This window comes from Podarcis cretensis, assembly GCF_951804945.1.
Source record: "Podarcis cretensis genome assembly, chromosome: 2".
NCBI classification, from domain to species: Eukaryota; Metazoa; Chordata; class Lepidosauria; order Squamata; family Lacertidae; genus Podarcis; species Podarcis cretensis.
The window spans coordinates 107,820,651-107,833,410 of record NC_137171.1 but is presented as its reverse complement, the minus strand read 5'-3'; the positions used below and the strand labels follow the sequence as shown (position 1 = coordinate 107,833,410).

General features: G+C 46.2%; 1 protein-coding gene across 3 annotated transcripts in view; it reads left to right on the top strand.

Annotated features, from left to right (window-relative positions):
- The window catches only part of MTMR14 (myotubularin related protein 14), an 85,416-nt gene continuing 72,656 nt past the window's right edge, over window positions 1-12,760 (top strand). For 2 of the 3 annotated variants that reach the window (XM_079962449.1, XM_079962448.1), the window contains exons 1-2: window positions 1-376; window positions 2,120-2,268. In XM_079962449.1, coding sequence (XP_079818575.1) covers window positions 62-376; window positions 2,120-2,268 — 464 coding nt within the window. In that variant the 5' untranslated portion in view covers window positions 1-61. The remainder of the gene's footprint in view (window positions 377-2,119; window positions 2,269-12,760) is intronic. The other variant, XM_079962450.1, reaches the window with a different exon arrangement.

Below are 12,760 nucleotides of genomic sequence, written 5' to 3'. Positions count from 1 at the left end.
GGTATCCTTTCCGGGCGGCCGGTGGTGGTGGTGGTGGTGTTCGCTCTCGTGTCGCGCTGTAATGACGGCATCGCTCTCCTTTCCCGGAAGCGGAAGGCGGTTGGGATGGAGAAGGCGCTGGCGCTGCAGGGGCGGCGAGTCCGGGGCTCGGGCCCGTGAGTGCGGGGCGGGGATGGCAGGAGCCCCGGGCGACCCCACCTCCTCCCTTCAGGGGCCCGGCGCCGGGGAGCGCGCTTTGGCGGAGCTGCTGCTGGAGTTCTCGAGGGCGCAGTACCGGGCCCGGGATGGAGGGGGCGGTAGCGGGGGAGGCGGCGGAGGAGGAGGCACTTCGGCAGGTGGAGGCAGCGGCAGCGGCGGGGCCGGCAGCAACGCCAAGGTGAGCCTGAGGGGTGGGCTGGGCCTGCCTCGTTCAGCCCCGCTCTGCACGGCCCTTGCCTTAAACCGTCCCTCCAGGTTGCTACTGATCCCTCTCCTCTGATAAGTGCATGACTGCCACAAAAACAAAAAAAACACTCCCACTGGTGAACAGTTTCTTCCAGCTTGGAGATGCCTTTTCATCATTATTATTACTCACCGACCATCAAAGGCATAAGCAGGACGGCAGCCGGACATTCCTCTGCCGTGCCTGCAACCCAGACGCAGCTGAGAATTGTTATTTTGTTTTATTATTATTATAAAACTACCCCGGGTTTTATACTCTTGCCTTTCTTCCACCCAGCAGGTTCAAGGCACTCGCTTACAGATAAAAATAAGAACTGCTAAAAGCATTGGGGGGAAACCACAACAAAAAGAAAGATAAAAAAATCTGAGAAGTGTTTTTGTGTTGCATTTTAATTGCCGGACAGAGAGGAGGCCATATTAGCAGCAAAAGAGGGCATATTTATAAAGATGTGTCAAATCCATTACGGCGTAAGCTTCTGTTGCAGTACAGTCCACCCTGTCTGATGTGTGAAGTGTTACCTGTAGTTGGGTCAATTTGTAATTTACTGTGAATCAATTTTGGAGCCATGCTTTGGCTGAAAAGAGTGGATAGGTGAATCAACATCTGTTCTCTGCAGTGTAAAATCCCAGTCCATTAAAAGAGACCCCTACACGATCCCTGTTAATACTGCAAAGCTTCTCCCTTACTTTAGTGCAGTTGTTTTAAAACGAATCTTTATATGGGAATTTTCTGGGTTTCTTGTTTGGTGCTTCATTGCAAAATAAGCCATGGGAAAACAGAATAGGAAAGGAAGGTGGGGTGGAGAGAGAAGGTACTGTGTTGCATGAAGTCATAACTTCCCTAACACAAGTAGGCAATACCAGCATCCCTGGTTACTCCATGTCTATACTCCCAAGTGTACAATCGGATTCTGCATGGCCTTTGTGGGTTGGATGTGCTTCATTGGTGCACCTTGTCCTCGTTTATAGAGTAACCTAATGCTCACGTGGTGAACATTGCAAGTTAAGTGTTTCCCCTGTCCAAAGGTTGCCAGATAACCGGAATTCTAATGATAAGAATTTCAAATGCTGCAAGTCCATTGGGATAGATGCCAGCTATATAGAGGGTCTCATTATTGGATTTTTGAGGCAGCAAACTTTTCCTTAAGATCAAATGTTTTGCTCCACACTTGCATTTACAGTGGTACCTCAGGTTACATATGCTTCAGGTTACATACGCTTCAGGTTACAGACTCTGCTAACCCAGAAATATTACCTCGGGTTAAGAACTTTGCTTCAGGATGAGAACAGAAATCGTGCAGCGGCAGCGCAGCGGCAGCAGGAGGCCCCATTAGCTAAAGTGGTGCTTCAGGTTAAGAACAGTTTCAGGTTAAGAACGGACCTCCAGAACGAATTAAGTGCTTAACCTGAGGTACCACTGTATTTAACTCATATATACAGTGTTTGTGCAATGTACCAGGCTTTTGGTTTGGATCACAGTACAGGCAACTCCCCACTTGTGCGCAATCAGCACATTTGCGGCTGCTGACATGTGTGCTTTTAGGGGTGGGGCAGGGGCAGAACGGACGGGAAGGGACCTAGACTTGTCCTGATGTGCATGGTGGCCGAGAATGTTACTCCCTTGTATAAACAACAATAATTCTGTAATAACTGTTGGTTTGTTCTTTAACTTGACTAGATAGAGCGCATTGAGAAATGCTGTCTTGAGTTATTTGGCAAGGACTACTGCTTCAGCGTGATCCACAATGGGAATGGTGAAATCTGCAGCCATTACCCCCGCCTGATTGTCTTCTTGGAATATGAGAGCACAGATCAAGAGAGGCACACGTAAGTCGTGACTGCTTTCGGGAGGACTGTGTCTTACCCAAATTAACCTGAGCACGTTTGTGCTCAGCACGTTTGCAGAGTGCGTCACTGTTTTTTTGGGAGATGTACTACAGTACTAAAGGTAAAGGGCCAGTCTTGACAGACTCTGGGGTTGTGCGCCCATCTCACTCAAGAGGCCAGGGGCCAGCACTGTCCGGAGACACTTCCGGGTCACGTGGCCAGCGTGACATCGCTGCTCTGGCGAGCCAGAGCCGCACATGGAAACGCCGTTTACCTTCCCGCTGGTAAGCGGTCCCTATTTATCTACTTGCACCCGGAGGTGCTTTCGAACTGCTAGGTTGGCAGGCGCTGGGACCGAGCAGCGGGAGCGCACCCCGCCGCAGGGATTCGAACCGCCGACCTTTCGATCGGCAAGTCCTAGGCGCTGAGGCTTTAATCCACAGCGCCACCTGTGTCCCTTACTACAGTACTAGCAAGTTGCTAATCAGCCTTTTCGTTCCATTTACTTGGCTCTAAAATTGGCTGTTCACATAAATGTGCACAAGCACTGGTGTTTTTTTCTTATGAATGAGAGGCTACTGTGGTGTGTGAGTTAAGTAGCAACCAGTGAATATAAAAAACCCTGCTGGATTAGACCCATCTAGTTTGACATCCTGTTATCACAGTGGCTAACCAGATGCTTGTGGAAAGCCTGCAAGGCAGGACCTGATTATAACAACACTCTCCCCTCTTGTGCTTTCCAGAAAATGGTACTGCCTCCGACAGTGGAGGCAGAACATAGCCATCGGAGCTGGTAGCTATTGATAGCCTTATCCTCTGTGAATTTGTCTAATCCTCTTTTAAACTTCCATGCTGGTGCAACAAGATGGCCTAGATTGGTGCTGTCGCCATCACAAGTGACATTGGGGCTGGCTCAGGATTCAGCAGATCCTGATGCTGTTTCAGGGGTTTCCGCTGATGGGAATGCCGCTGTAGGTAACTTCTGTCTACCTGCTGTTCAGGCAGTGCATTGAGGTGCCCCTTGCCAGTGGGATTCCTGTGCCCCCGCAGCGTTGGGCAGAGGGACACATCTGTGCTATTCAAACCCTCTGCAGCACAGTGCATCAGTGGCTTGAATTGTTCTGCCTCTTAGATACATGTTGCATGTCATGGGGTCCATGCAGTGATAGCCGAGTAGAAATTCAAGCATATGACAGATCTGCACAGTTGGAGAAGGGTGGGGTGGACTTCCTCTTTGGTTTTCACTTTTTTCACTGCTGTGCTTTGAAACACTTTAGAGTTGCTTCATACAGAACTCAATTCCCATGCAGAACTTGAATCTGCATGCAGATTTTGTCGTATGTTGCATGTTCCTTGATAAGTTTACCACTTTTTTTATAATTGTGAGCTCTGTAAGCTTGTTTATAATCCTTTTTCTTGCAGTGAGGGCTAACTGCACTTCTTGTTGTTGTTGTTGTTTAGTCGTTTAGTCGTGCCCGCCTCTTCATGACCCCATAGACCAGAGCACGCCAGGCACTCCTGTCTTCCACTGCCTCCCGCAGTTTGGTCAAACTCATGCTGGTAGCTTCAAGAACACTGTCCAACTATCTCGTCCTTAGTCGTCCCCTTCTCCTTGTGCCCTCCATCTTTCCCAACATCAGGGTCTTTTCCAGGGAGTCTTCTCTTCTCATGAGGTGGCCAAAGTATTGGAGCCTCAGCTTCAGGATCTGTCCTTTCAGTGAGCACTCAGGGCTGATTTCCTTCAGAATGGAGAGGTTTGATCTTGTTGCAGTCCATGGGACTCTCAAGAGTCTCCTCCAGCACCATAATTCAAAAGCATTAATTCTTCGGCGATCAGCCTTCTTTATGGTCCAGCTCTCACTTCCATACATCTCTACTGGGAAAACCATAGCTTGAACTATGTGGACCTTTGTCGGCAAGGTGATGTCTCTGCTTTTTAAACTATGCTTACCTTCTAACAACCCTCAGTGTAGCCATAACCGCGAGGCAGGTTGCTGATATTTCCAAGGTATGTTGATATCACTAGATGTCACAGACCACCTCTACCCAGATAAACCAACCCGGACTTTGCAATCATCATCCCAGGCCCTTCTCTTTGCGTGCCTCTTCTAGGTGAGGTCCAGAGAGTGGCAACTTGGGAACAGGCCTTTTCAGCAGTGGCTCCCCCCGTCTGTGGAATGCTCACCCCAGGGAGGTTCACATGGCGCCTTCATTATACACTTTTAGGCACTAGGCGAAAACGTTCCCCTTTAACCATGCCTTTGGCTGACTGATATCCAATGTTCTTTTAAAATGGGTGGGTAGGAGTTATTGTTTTGTTTTGTTATTTGTCTTGTTTAGTTTTTGGTCTGTTATTATGTACTTGGTGGTTTTATTCTGTATTTTAAAGTGTCTTTATTCTGTGAACCTCCCTGAGATCGGTGGATAAAGGGTGGTATACAAATTCAGTAAATAACAACAACAACAACAACCACGATGATGAGGTATCCAGGAGATATGCACTTGTTCCTTCATAGGGAGTTCATGTTAGAAATTCCGCTCACCGAGCTGATACGGCTCATCTTGGATCGAGCCCAGCAGAGTATACATCCAGTGTCCGCAGCGAAAGGATGAGGCAGGTATGGCTACATTGCGAAAGCTTTATTCCTAAGCTATGCAGAGAGCATACAAACATACATCTTGTCTCTGTGAGAAGCAGAGAGCAACTCCAACAAAGAACGACAGAACAAAGGAAACAGGAAACCGGAAACCAGTGTACGTCACATCTCCCTTTCCCATGGGAATCCAATAGTAACTTGACTGTGGAATGAAAACATAGTCTTGTGACTACCAGCTGCTGCTCAGTGAGGGAAACATAAACAGACAGTTCATCTCCATCCAGAAGCCCTGCCCTGAAGTGTCAAACGCCATCAATATAGGTGGACTTCTCTTTTTCCATCTTCAGTGGCTAAGCAAGCTGCAGTTAGTAAAGTTATTACCGCTTGCAAATTTGACTCATGCACAGCAGTGCTTAGCTGTGCTGCTTCTTAATGTGCCCACCAGCTGCAGGGTGTACCCATGTGATGTTTGCATGTTTTTCATGCCTGAGTAGCTTTCGTTGCCCTTTTGGTTCCTTTTTTAAGTTTTTTCACTTCAGCTTTCTTGCGGCTTGGAAAACCAAAACAATGACTTGGATGTAAGCTGTACCGTTTGATCATACTGTCTAGATCAGAAGGTAGAAAGCGGCTTCTGACCCTGAAGATGGAATCTGAGGATTTTGCAAAAGCAGTTGAAAAATTCCGAGTTTGGTTTCAGTCCCCTCATATCCGTAGTGAGAACTCAGAAAGATGTGGCGAGTTGCAAAATTCAGTGAGTTGGAAAGGTGGTCTGTCTTGTCCAGGAGTTGACAAAAGTATTGGTTCTTGGACTGAATCAATGCACCATCTTGTCCTTTCAGCTACCAAACCTGTGCCTGCTCTTTCTGAGGTTGCACTGAGAGAGGAGAGGTGGAGACTGCAGCAGCGTCAGTTGAATGACGCTTCGTTTTTATTCAAACTTCCCATTGGAGATTTACTGTATTTTTTGCTCTATAAGACTCACTTTTTCCCTCCTAAAAAGTAAGGGGAAATGTGTGTGCGTCTTACGGAGTGAATGCAGGCTGCGCAGCTATCCCAGAAGCCAGAACAGCAAGAGGAATTGCTGCTTTCACTAAAACACGCTGCTCTGCAAGTATTCGGGGAGGGAATACTACTTTCCTGTATTGCAGCTTTGTGCTTCGCTTCTCCTCCTGTGTTACACACCTCACCTGCTTTGCCCCAACACCAACTCCAGTATCATAAAGGAGCTAACATGTTTCCCAGCATTGCTTATTGCGCTCCATTTGCCCTTGTCTGTTTGACAGCTAAGGGCGCAGAGCTTACTAACGGTGAAGTGGCTTTTCCAGAAAATTATTGTTGGAAGATCTTCCTATGCATTAGATACTTCTTCTCTATATATGCTAGAGTTGTGCTTGAGAATCTCTGGCCCACGGGCCCAATTAGTCCTGCCAGACTTCCGAGGCTGGCCTGCCAAGCCATTTTTGGCAGGCCAAGCTCCGTAGGGAGTATGGCAAAATGCTGTGTTGATATGATCTTCAAACATTAGCATTTTCACCCACAGCATTGAGTTCTTGACACGTTTCCAGAGCTTAGATCAGTGCAACCGTGGAGCTCTTTGTTGCCTGATATCTCTCGGGGCCATTCTTGCACTTGGTGGTTGCTTGTTTTCTGTATAGTGCAGTATCTGCCCTCTTTGGTTTTAGTCTTGGAGCCCTTTCCCCCCACTTTGCAGTCATAAAACATTGAGGCCTTTTACACGAGAGGAGCCTAGTGATGATGGTAGGCCACTGGGCACCACAACTCCCACTTCTTGCCCCTCCGGTCTAATTAGGTGCCCAGGGTCAGTCTTTCCTCCACTCAAATCCCACCTCCTCCTAGTACGCAGCACGCAACTTTAGAACAAAAAGTGGTTGATGGAAATTACCAGGGCGGTGATTGACCTCAGCTGGAAGGATTTGTGCAAGATTCTGTACTGCGTAGGGAACCAGCCACGCTGCCTTCTCCTGTCGGAATGAGCAAGCTTTCAACCTACAGAAACATTACTTATGTGGTGCAATAGGAAAATAACTAAGTATGAGCTGCACAATGTAAGGGTGGTGTGGGGTTGTGTGCCCCCCCCCAATGTGTATACCCATTTCCTCATGAAGCGTGCATCATTCTGAATCTGTTCAGTTCTGTCTTTGAGACTGGAAAAGGATTTCCCTTCCAAGTTCATGAATGCCCATGAAGAGGGATTTGCATGGCTACTGGTCCCATCACCTCCTGGCAAATAGAAGGGGAAGAAATGGAGGCAGTGAGAGATTTTACTTTCTTGGGCTCCATGATCACTGCAGATGGTGACAGCAACCACGAAATTAAAAGACGCCTGCTTCTTGGGAGAAGGGCAATGACAGGCCTAGACAGCATCTTGAGAAGTAGAGACATCACCTTGCCAACAAAGGTCCGTATAGTTAAAGCTATGGTTTTCCCAGTAGTGATGTATGGAAGTGAGAGCTGGACCATAAAGAAGGCTGATCGCGGAAGAATTGATGCTTTTGAATTATGGTCTGGAGGAGACTCTTGAGAGTCCCATGGACTGCAAGAAGATCAAACGTATCCATTCTGAAGGAAATCAGCCCTGAGTGCTCACTGGAAGGACAGATTGTGAAGCTGAGGCTCCAGTACTTTGGCCACCTCATGAGAAGAGAAGACTCCCTGGAGAAGACCCTGATGTTGGGAAAGATGGAGGGCACAAGGAGAAGGGGACGACAGAGGACGAGATGGTTGGATAGTGTTTTCGAGGTTACCAGCATGAGTCTGACCAAGCTGCGGGGGGCAGTGGAGGACAGGAGTGCCTGGCGTTCTCTGGTCCATGGGGTCACGAAGAGTCGGACACGACTAAACGACTAAACAACAACAACAAATGGCTCGCTTGAAACGTTTGGTATCATTTGCTGTAAACTCAGGATCTACGAAGCGCCTCCTGGGTGCTTGTGGGATACTGAGACAGCATGCACAGTTTGACCTGTGCAGAGACAATTCCGTGGAAGTCAGCCCTGTTTGGAATGATTTTGGTCCTTCCGCAACTTTTTAAGCAACCACTTTGCAATAGGTACGCCCCCCAGTCGCAAAAGTACGTTACCTTCCTGGTGTGCCGACTTCAAGTCATCTCATTTTCTGCCCACAACCAAGATGAGTAAACTTCTGCTTTTCTTCTGAGTGTTGACAAGCTGACAGCTGGCACTGGAAAACATGAGCAGACCTCTGGCTTTACTCCTGAGGAACTTCTATGCCTTCCTTGAACCCAGAGGCATTCAAGATGTGTGAAAGAAAAAGTCAGTGCCCACTCCTAAGTTGTTGTTTTTTAAATATACATTTTTATTAGTTTTTACATATATTTTACAAACATATATTTGCCCACTCCTAAGTCGACAACTTCAGTGTCCTGTGTTTCTGTGTTAATATATTGAAAGTTGTTTTCAGCTTATTTTTATGTTTTGAAAAGCGACCAGTAATTGCAATTAGCAATTGTAATGGTGACACACTTGCTTACTTTGCCAAACCTTTATTAGGCATTACAAATATAGGCCATCATAAAACATCCATATATATAATTTTTAAAATATATACAAATAAACAGCCATCTAAAAATATGTAATAATGATGATTTTCATTGGACTTTCTTCCTGTTAAATAGTGCCATTCACCACTCTGAGAGATACTATTGATAAAAAAACTCAGCCATCCTTGCAGTTACTTCTGGGTTAATGTCAGACAGATAGAATCTGATGTTTTCATTGTGCCATGATGTTAAGACTACTCAAAAAAGGGGATAACACGTTTGCATAGCTAGTTGTACAATGGAGAGTAGAAACGAATATGTTCTACTGTGTCTGGCACATTCAGAAAACATTTGCAATGTCTATTGTTTCTGGGGATGTTTAAATATCTGCCCTTGACAAAAGCTGAGGGGAAAAGGTTCAGTCAGGCTAACATAAAGGCCCTGCATTGGATTGGAATTATCAATTTTGAAATATAAGCAACCCTGTTACCTGTTGTATTTAAACAAATTTTATTTATAGTTGACTCAATGTTTTGTTTTTCAATGTCCCTTAATCTGATTGGAAGACGATGATGATGATAATTTATTATTTATACCCCGCCCATCTGGCTGGGTTTCCCCAGCCACTCTGGGCAGCTTCCAACAGAATATTAAAATACAATAACCTATTAAACATTAAAAGCTTCCCTAAACAGGGCTGCCTTCAGATGTCTTCTAAAAGTCTGGTAGTTGTTTTTCTCTTTGACATTTGGTGGGAGGGCGTTCCACAGGGCGGGTGTCACTACCGAGAAGGCCCTCTGCCTGGTTCCCTGTAACTTGGCTTCTCACAGTGAGGAAACCGCCAGAAGGCCCTCGGCACTGGACCTCAGTGTCCGGGCAGAAAGATGGGGGTGGAGACGCTCCTTCAGGTATACTGGACCGAGGCCGTTTATATTGCTCACTTGAATTATACAAGTGTTCCAAGTCAATACCAATAGATCTGATTTTGCTATGTAAGTGTTAGAACCATCTGGATTTATAAGGGTTTTTAAGTAAGTCAGTAAGCAGACTTGAAGGCTGGCAACAGAAATGGCAACACAACCAGTATTTTATAGTGCTTGCCCTCACCCAGTATTCCATCATGTGTATACCTAGTTCTGCACACATAATTTCATACTTGATTGAACTTGGGAGCCCCAGGATTCATCTCAAGAAACCTGAGTGTATCTTATCTAAATCACTATTATATGCTTGTATTCCTATTGGGGTCCCAAAAAGTAGCTGGGACAACACTTTCGCTTGAAAAAAATTGAATAGCAGCTGGTATAAAACGGTTACCTTTCTGAAAATAAAAGCAAACTGCTACTGAGTAGGTACACTTGGCCTGCTTTATAGCACTTCTGCGATGGTTTGACCAACCTGAGTTGCTCTGGAATAAAATTCTGAGATACCTGTGCATCTTTACTTGCTGGATTTCTTGCCCTCTTATTTTCCATTTCTCTAATTTCCGGAAGTTAGAGAAGACCAGAATGTTTTGTCTTCCCATCATTTATTGAGAGCTTATTGGTTTCACAATAGGAAATCAGGGAGAGTAAAAGATGTTGCAGACCTCTCCTCATCAGTGATAATGCCGCATCATCCACATGCCGAAACAGTGGGACCGGGTTTTGATTGATTGGGGGGGGGGCACCTGAATCTATTTTTTGAATGTGCTCTGGAAGATCTGATAAAAACGAATTAACAAAGGGGAAAGAATACACCCTTGTTTCTGACATGCGTAAATCTGGCCAGTTATAGTTAACTGCTCTGTGTACTGAAGACAGGAGGACCAGCTGAATATGGAATAGGTTGCACAGCAAATCAAAACTACAGTGGTACCTCAGGTTACAGACGCTTCAGGTTACAGACGCTTCAGGTTACAGACTCCGCTAACCCAGAAATAGTACCTCGGGTTAAGAACTTTGCTTCAGGATGAGAACAGAAATCGTGCAGTGGCAGCGGGAGGCCCTATTAGTTAAAGTGGTACCTCAGGTTAAGAACAGTTTCAGGTTAAGAATGGACCTCCAGAACGAATTAAGTTCTTAACCCCAGGTACCACTGTACAGCTGCCACTTCTAATTTACACTTGATTCCGGGTTTTAAATACATAGTGTGTGCCTGCCCCCCTGCTGTGTTTACAGCAACCCTGTGAGGCGGGTAAGGATGAAGGCGTATGTGAATGACCCGTGGTCAGAGGCAATTTGAACCTGCATCTCCTTGGCCTTAAGCATCACATCCTATCCACTGTGCCGTACTGGCTGCTGCTTGTCCTTCCATTTTCCTGTGAACAGCTCTTAAGAGTTTATGTCAAACCCTGCCCAGTTCCTCTTCCGACGCCAGTGAGGGATTACCAGCTCTGTTCAGATACTTTGCGCATGCCAGCAAGCTGTTCGCCAACGAATGCTTGCAAGCTTCTCTGCAAGCAGAACATGAGTGCTCGTTTTGTGGTGGGGGAGGCAGAAGGCTCCTTTAAAAGCACTCCCTTCTTCCCCATCCCAGATACTTGAGAACTGATTCAGCCCTTTATTCCGTGAGCAGATCATACAATTGCTTGGGAAATTCTGCTTCAATCCATACTCCACCCTACTTACATTTTCAGATTACTTAGCTGGCAGAAGAAGTGTGTGTGTGTGTGTGTGTGTGTGTGTGTGTGTGTGTGTGTAAAAGAGAGAGAGAGAGAGAGAGAGAATCTATTGCTGATAAATATCTTGGAGGGACCAAACAGCTCATGTAGAGCCAGATCTGTAGTGCAGAGACCCATGAAACAGCGGAGCAAATGAACTGCAATTCCGTTGGCAACTATTTTTTTTTTTAAGAGTTCCTGTTTTAAATGAGGAAGGGCTGAGGGGACAAGGAATAACAACCCTGCCCAATGATGCATTCTTGCACAAATTAAAATTAGCTCCTTTCCTCAAAACCTACCTTCCTCCTTCCCAGAAAGCAAAAGCAGACATGGCCAGGGTGATTGCTTGGGAAACAGTAAAGATAGGAACATAGGAAGCTGTCTTTGTGCCAGTACTTCAAAGAGCTTTGCAGCTACTGAGCGGGCCCTCGCTGCTCTTAGCTTCATAAGTAACATAGGAAGCTTCCCTGGACAGAGTCAGGCCATTGATCCATTTCGCTCAGCATTGTCTACACCAGAGGTTGCCAAATAACTAAATACAGTGGTACCTCTGGTTACATACTTAATTCGTTCCGGAGGTCCGTTCCTAACCTGAAACTGTTCTTAACCTGAGGTACCACTTTAGCTAATGGGGCCTCCCGCTGCCGCCGTGCGATTTCTGTTCTCATCCTGAGGTAAAGTTCTTAACCTGAGGTACTATTTCTGGGTTAGCGGAGTCTGTAACCTGAAGCGTATGTAACCTGAGGTACCACTGTACTGCGGACCCCCTTGTTTTTTTAAAGCCAAGCCATGGACCCCCTCCTTTGTGAAAATTTTGATACCTCTCTGATACTTTTGGTTATGTGAATGGTGCTGCGGGACCCCCTGAGTGGGTTACATGGATCCCCAGAGGGTCCATGGACCACCAGTTGGGAGCCACTGGTCTACACTGGCTGGCAATGACTCTCTGGGACGTCAGACGGGGCTCTCGCTTAGCCCTACCTGAAGATGCTGGGGTTGAACCAGGGACCATCTGGCTATGACTCTTCTGCAGCTCTGCAGCTGGATCCCCGTCATCCCAGACCATTTGCCATGCTCTTTGAAGGGCCAGTAATGATGATGATGATGATGATGATGATAATTTATACCCTGCCCATCTGGCTGGGTTTCCCCAGCCACTCTGGGCGGCTTCCAACTGAATATTAAAATACAATAACCTATTAAACATTAAAAGCTTCCCTAAACAAGGCTGCCTTCAGATGTCTTCTAAAAGTCTGGTAGTTGTTTTTCTCTTTGACATCTGGTGGGAGGCTGTTCCACAGGGCGGGTGTCACTACCGAGAAGGCCCTCTGCCTGGTTCCCTGTAACTTGGCTTTTCTCAGCAGGGGAACCGCCAGAAGGTCCTCGGCACTGGACCTTAGTGTCCGGGCAGAACGATGGGGGTGGAGACGCTCCTTCAAGAGTTCCCCACCTCTGATCTGTCCCTCTGTTTTGAGCAGGATGGATAAAATAAATGATTGTCGGGGGAGGGGGGAATTGGATTCTTTTAAAATTTAAATCAGATTTTAAAAATAAAATGCTTTTGGAGGAAAAATCTTTCTAAAGATAATTTTCTATTTAAGTTACATTATGGTCCAAAGGCTATTCATCAGGAAATAAGGATTTGTTTTAAGTTTTTCATGTGTGCTAAAGCTCAGCCTAAGTTTGCTTTGTTTTTAAATTGTTTAACCACATCAGTTAACAAACATGGATACA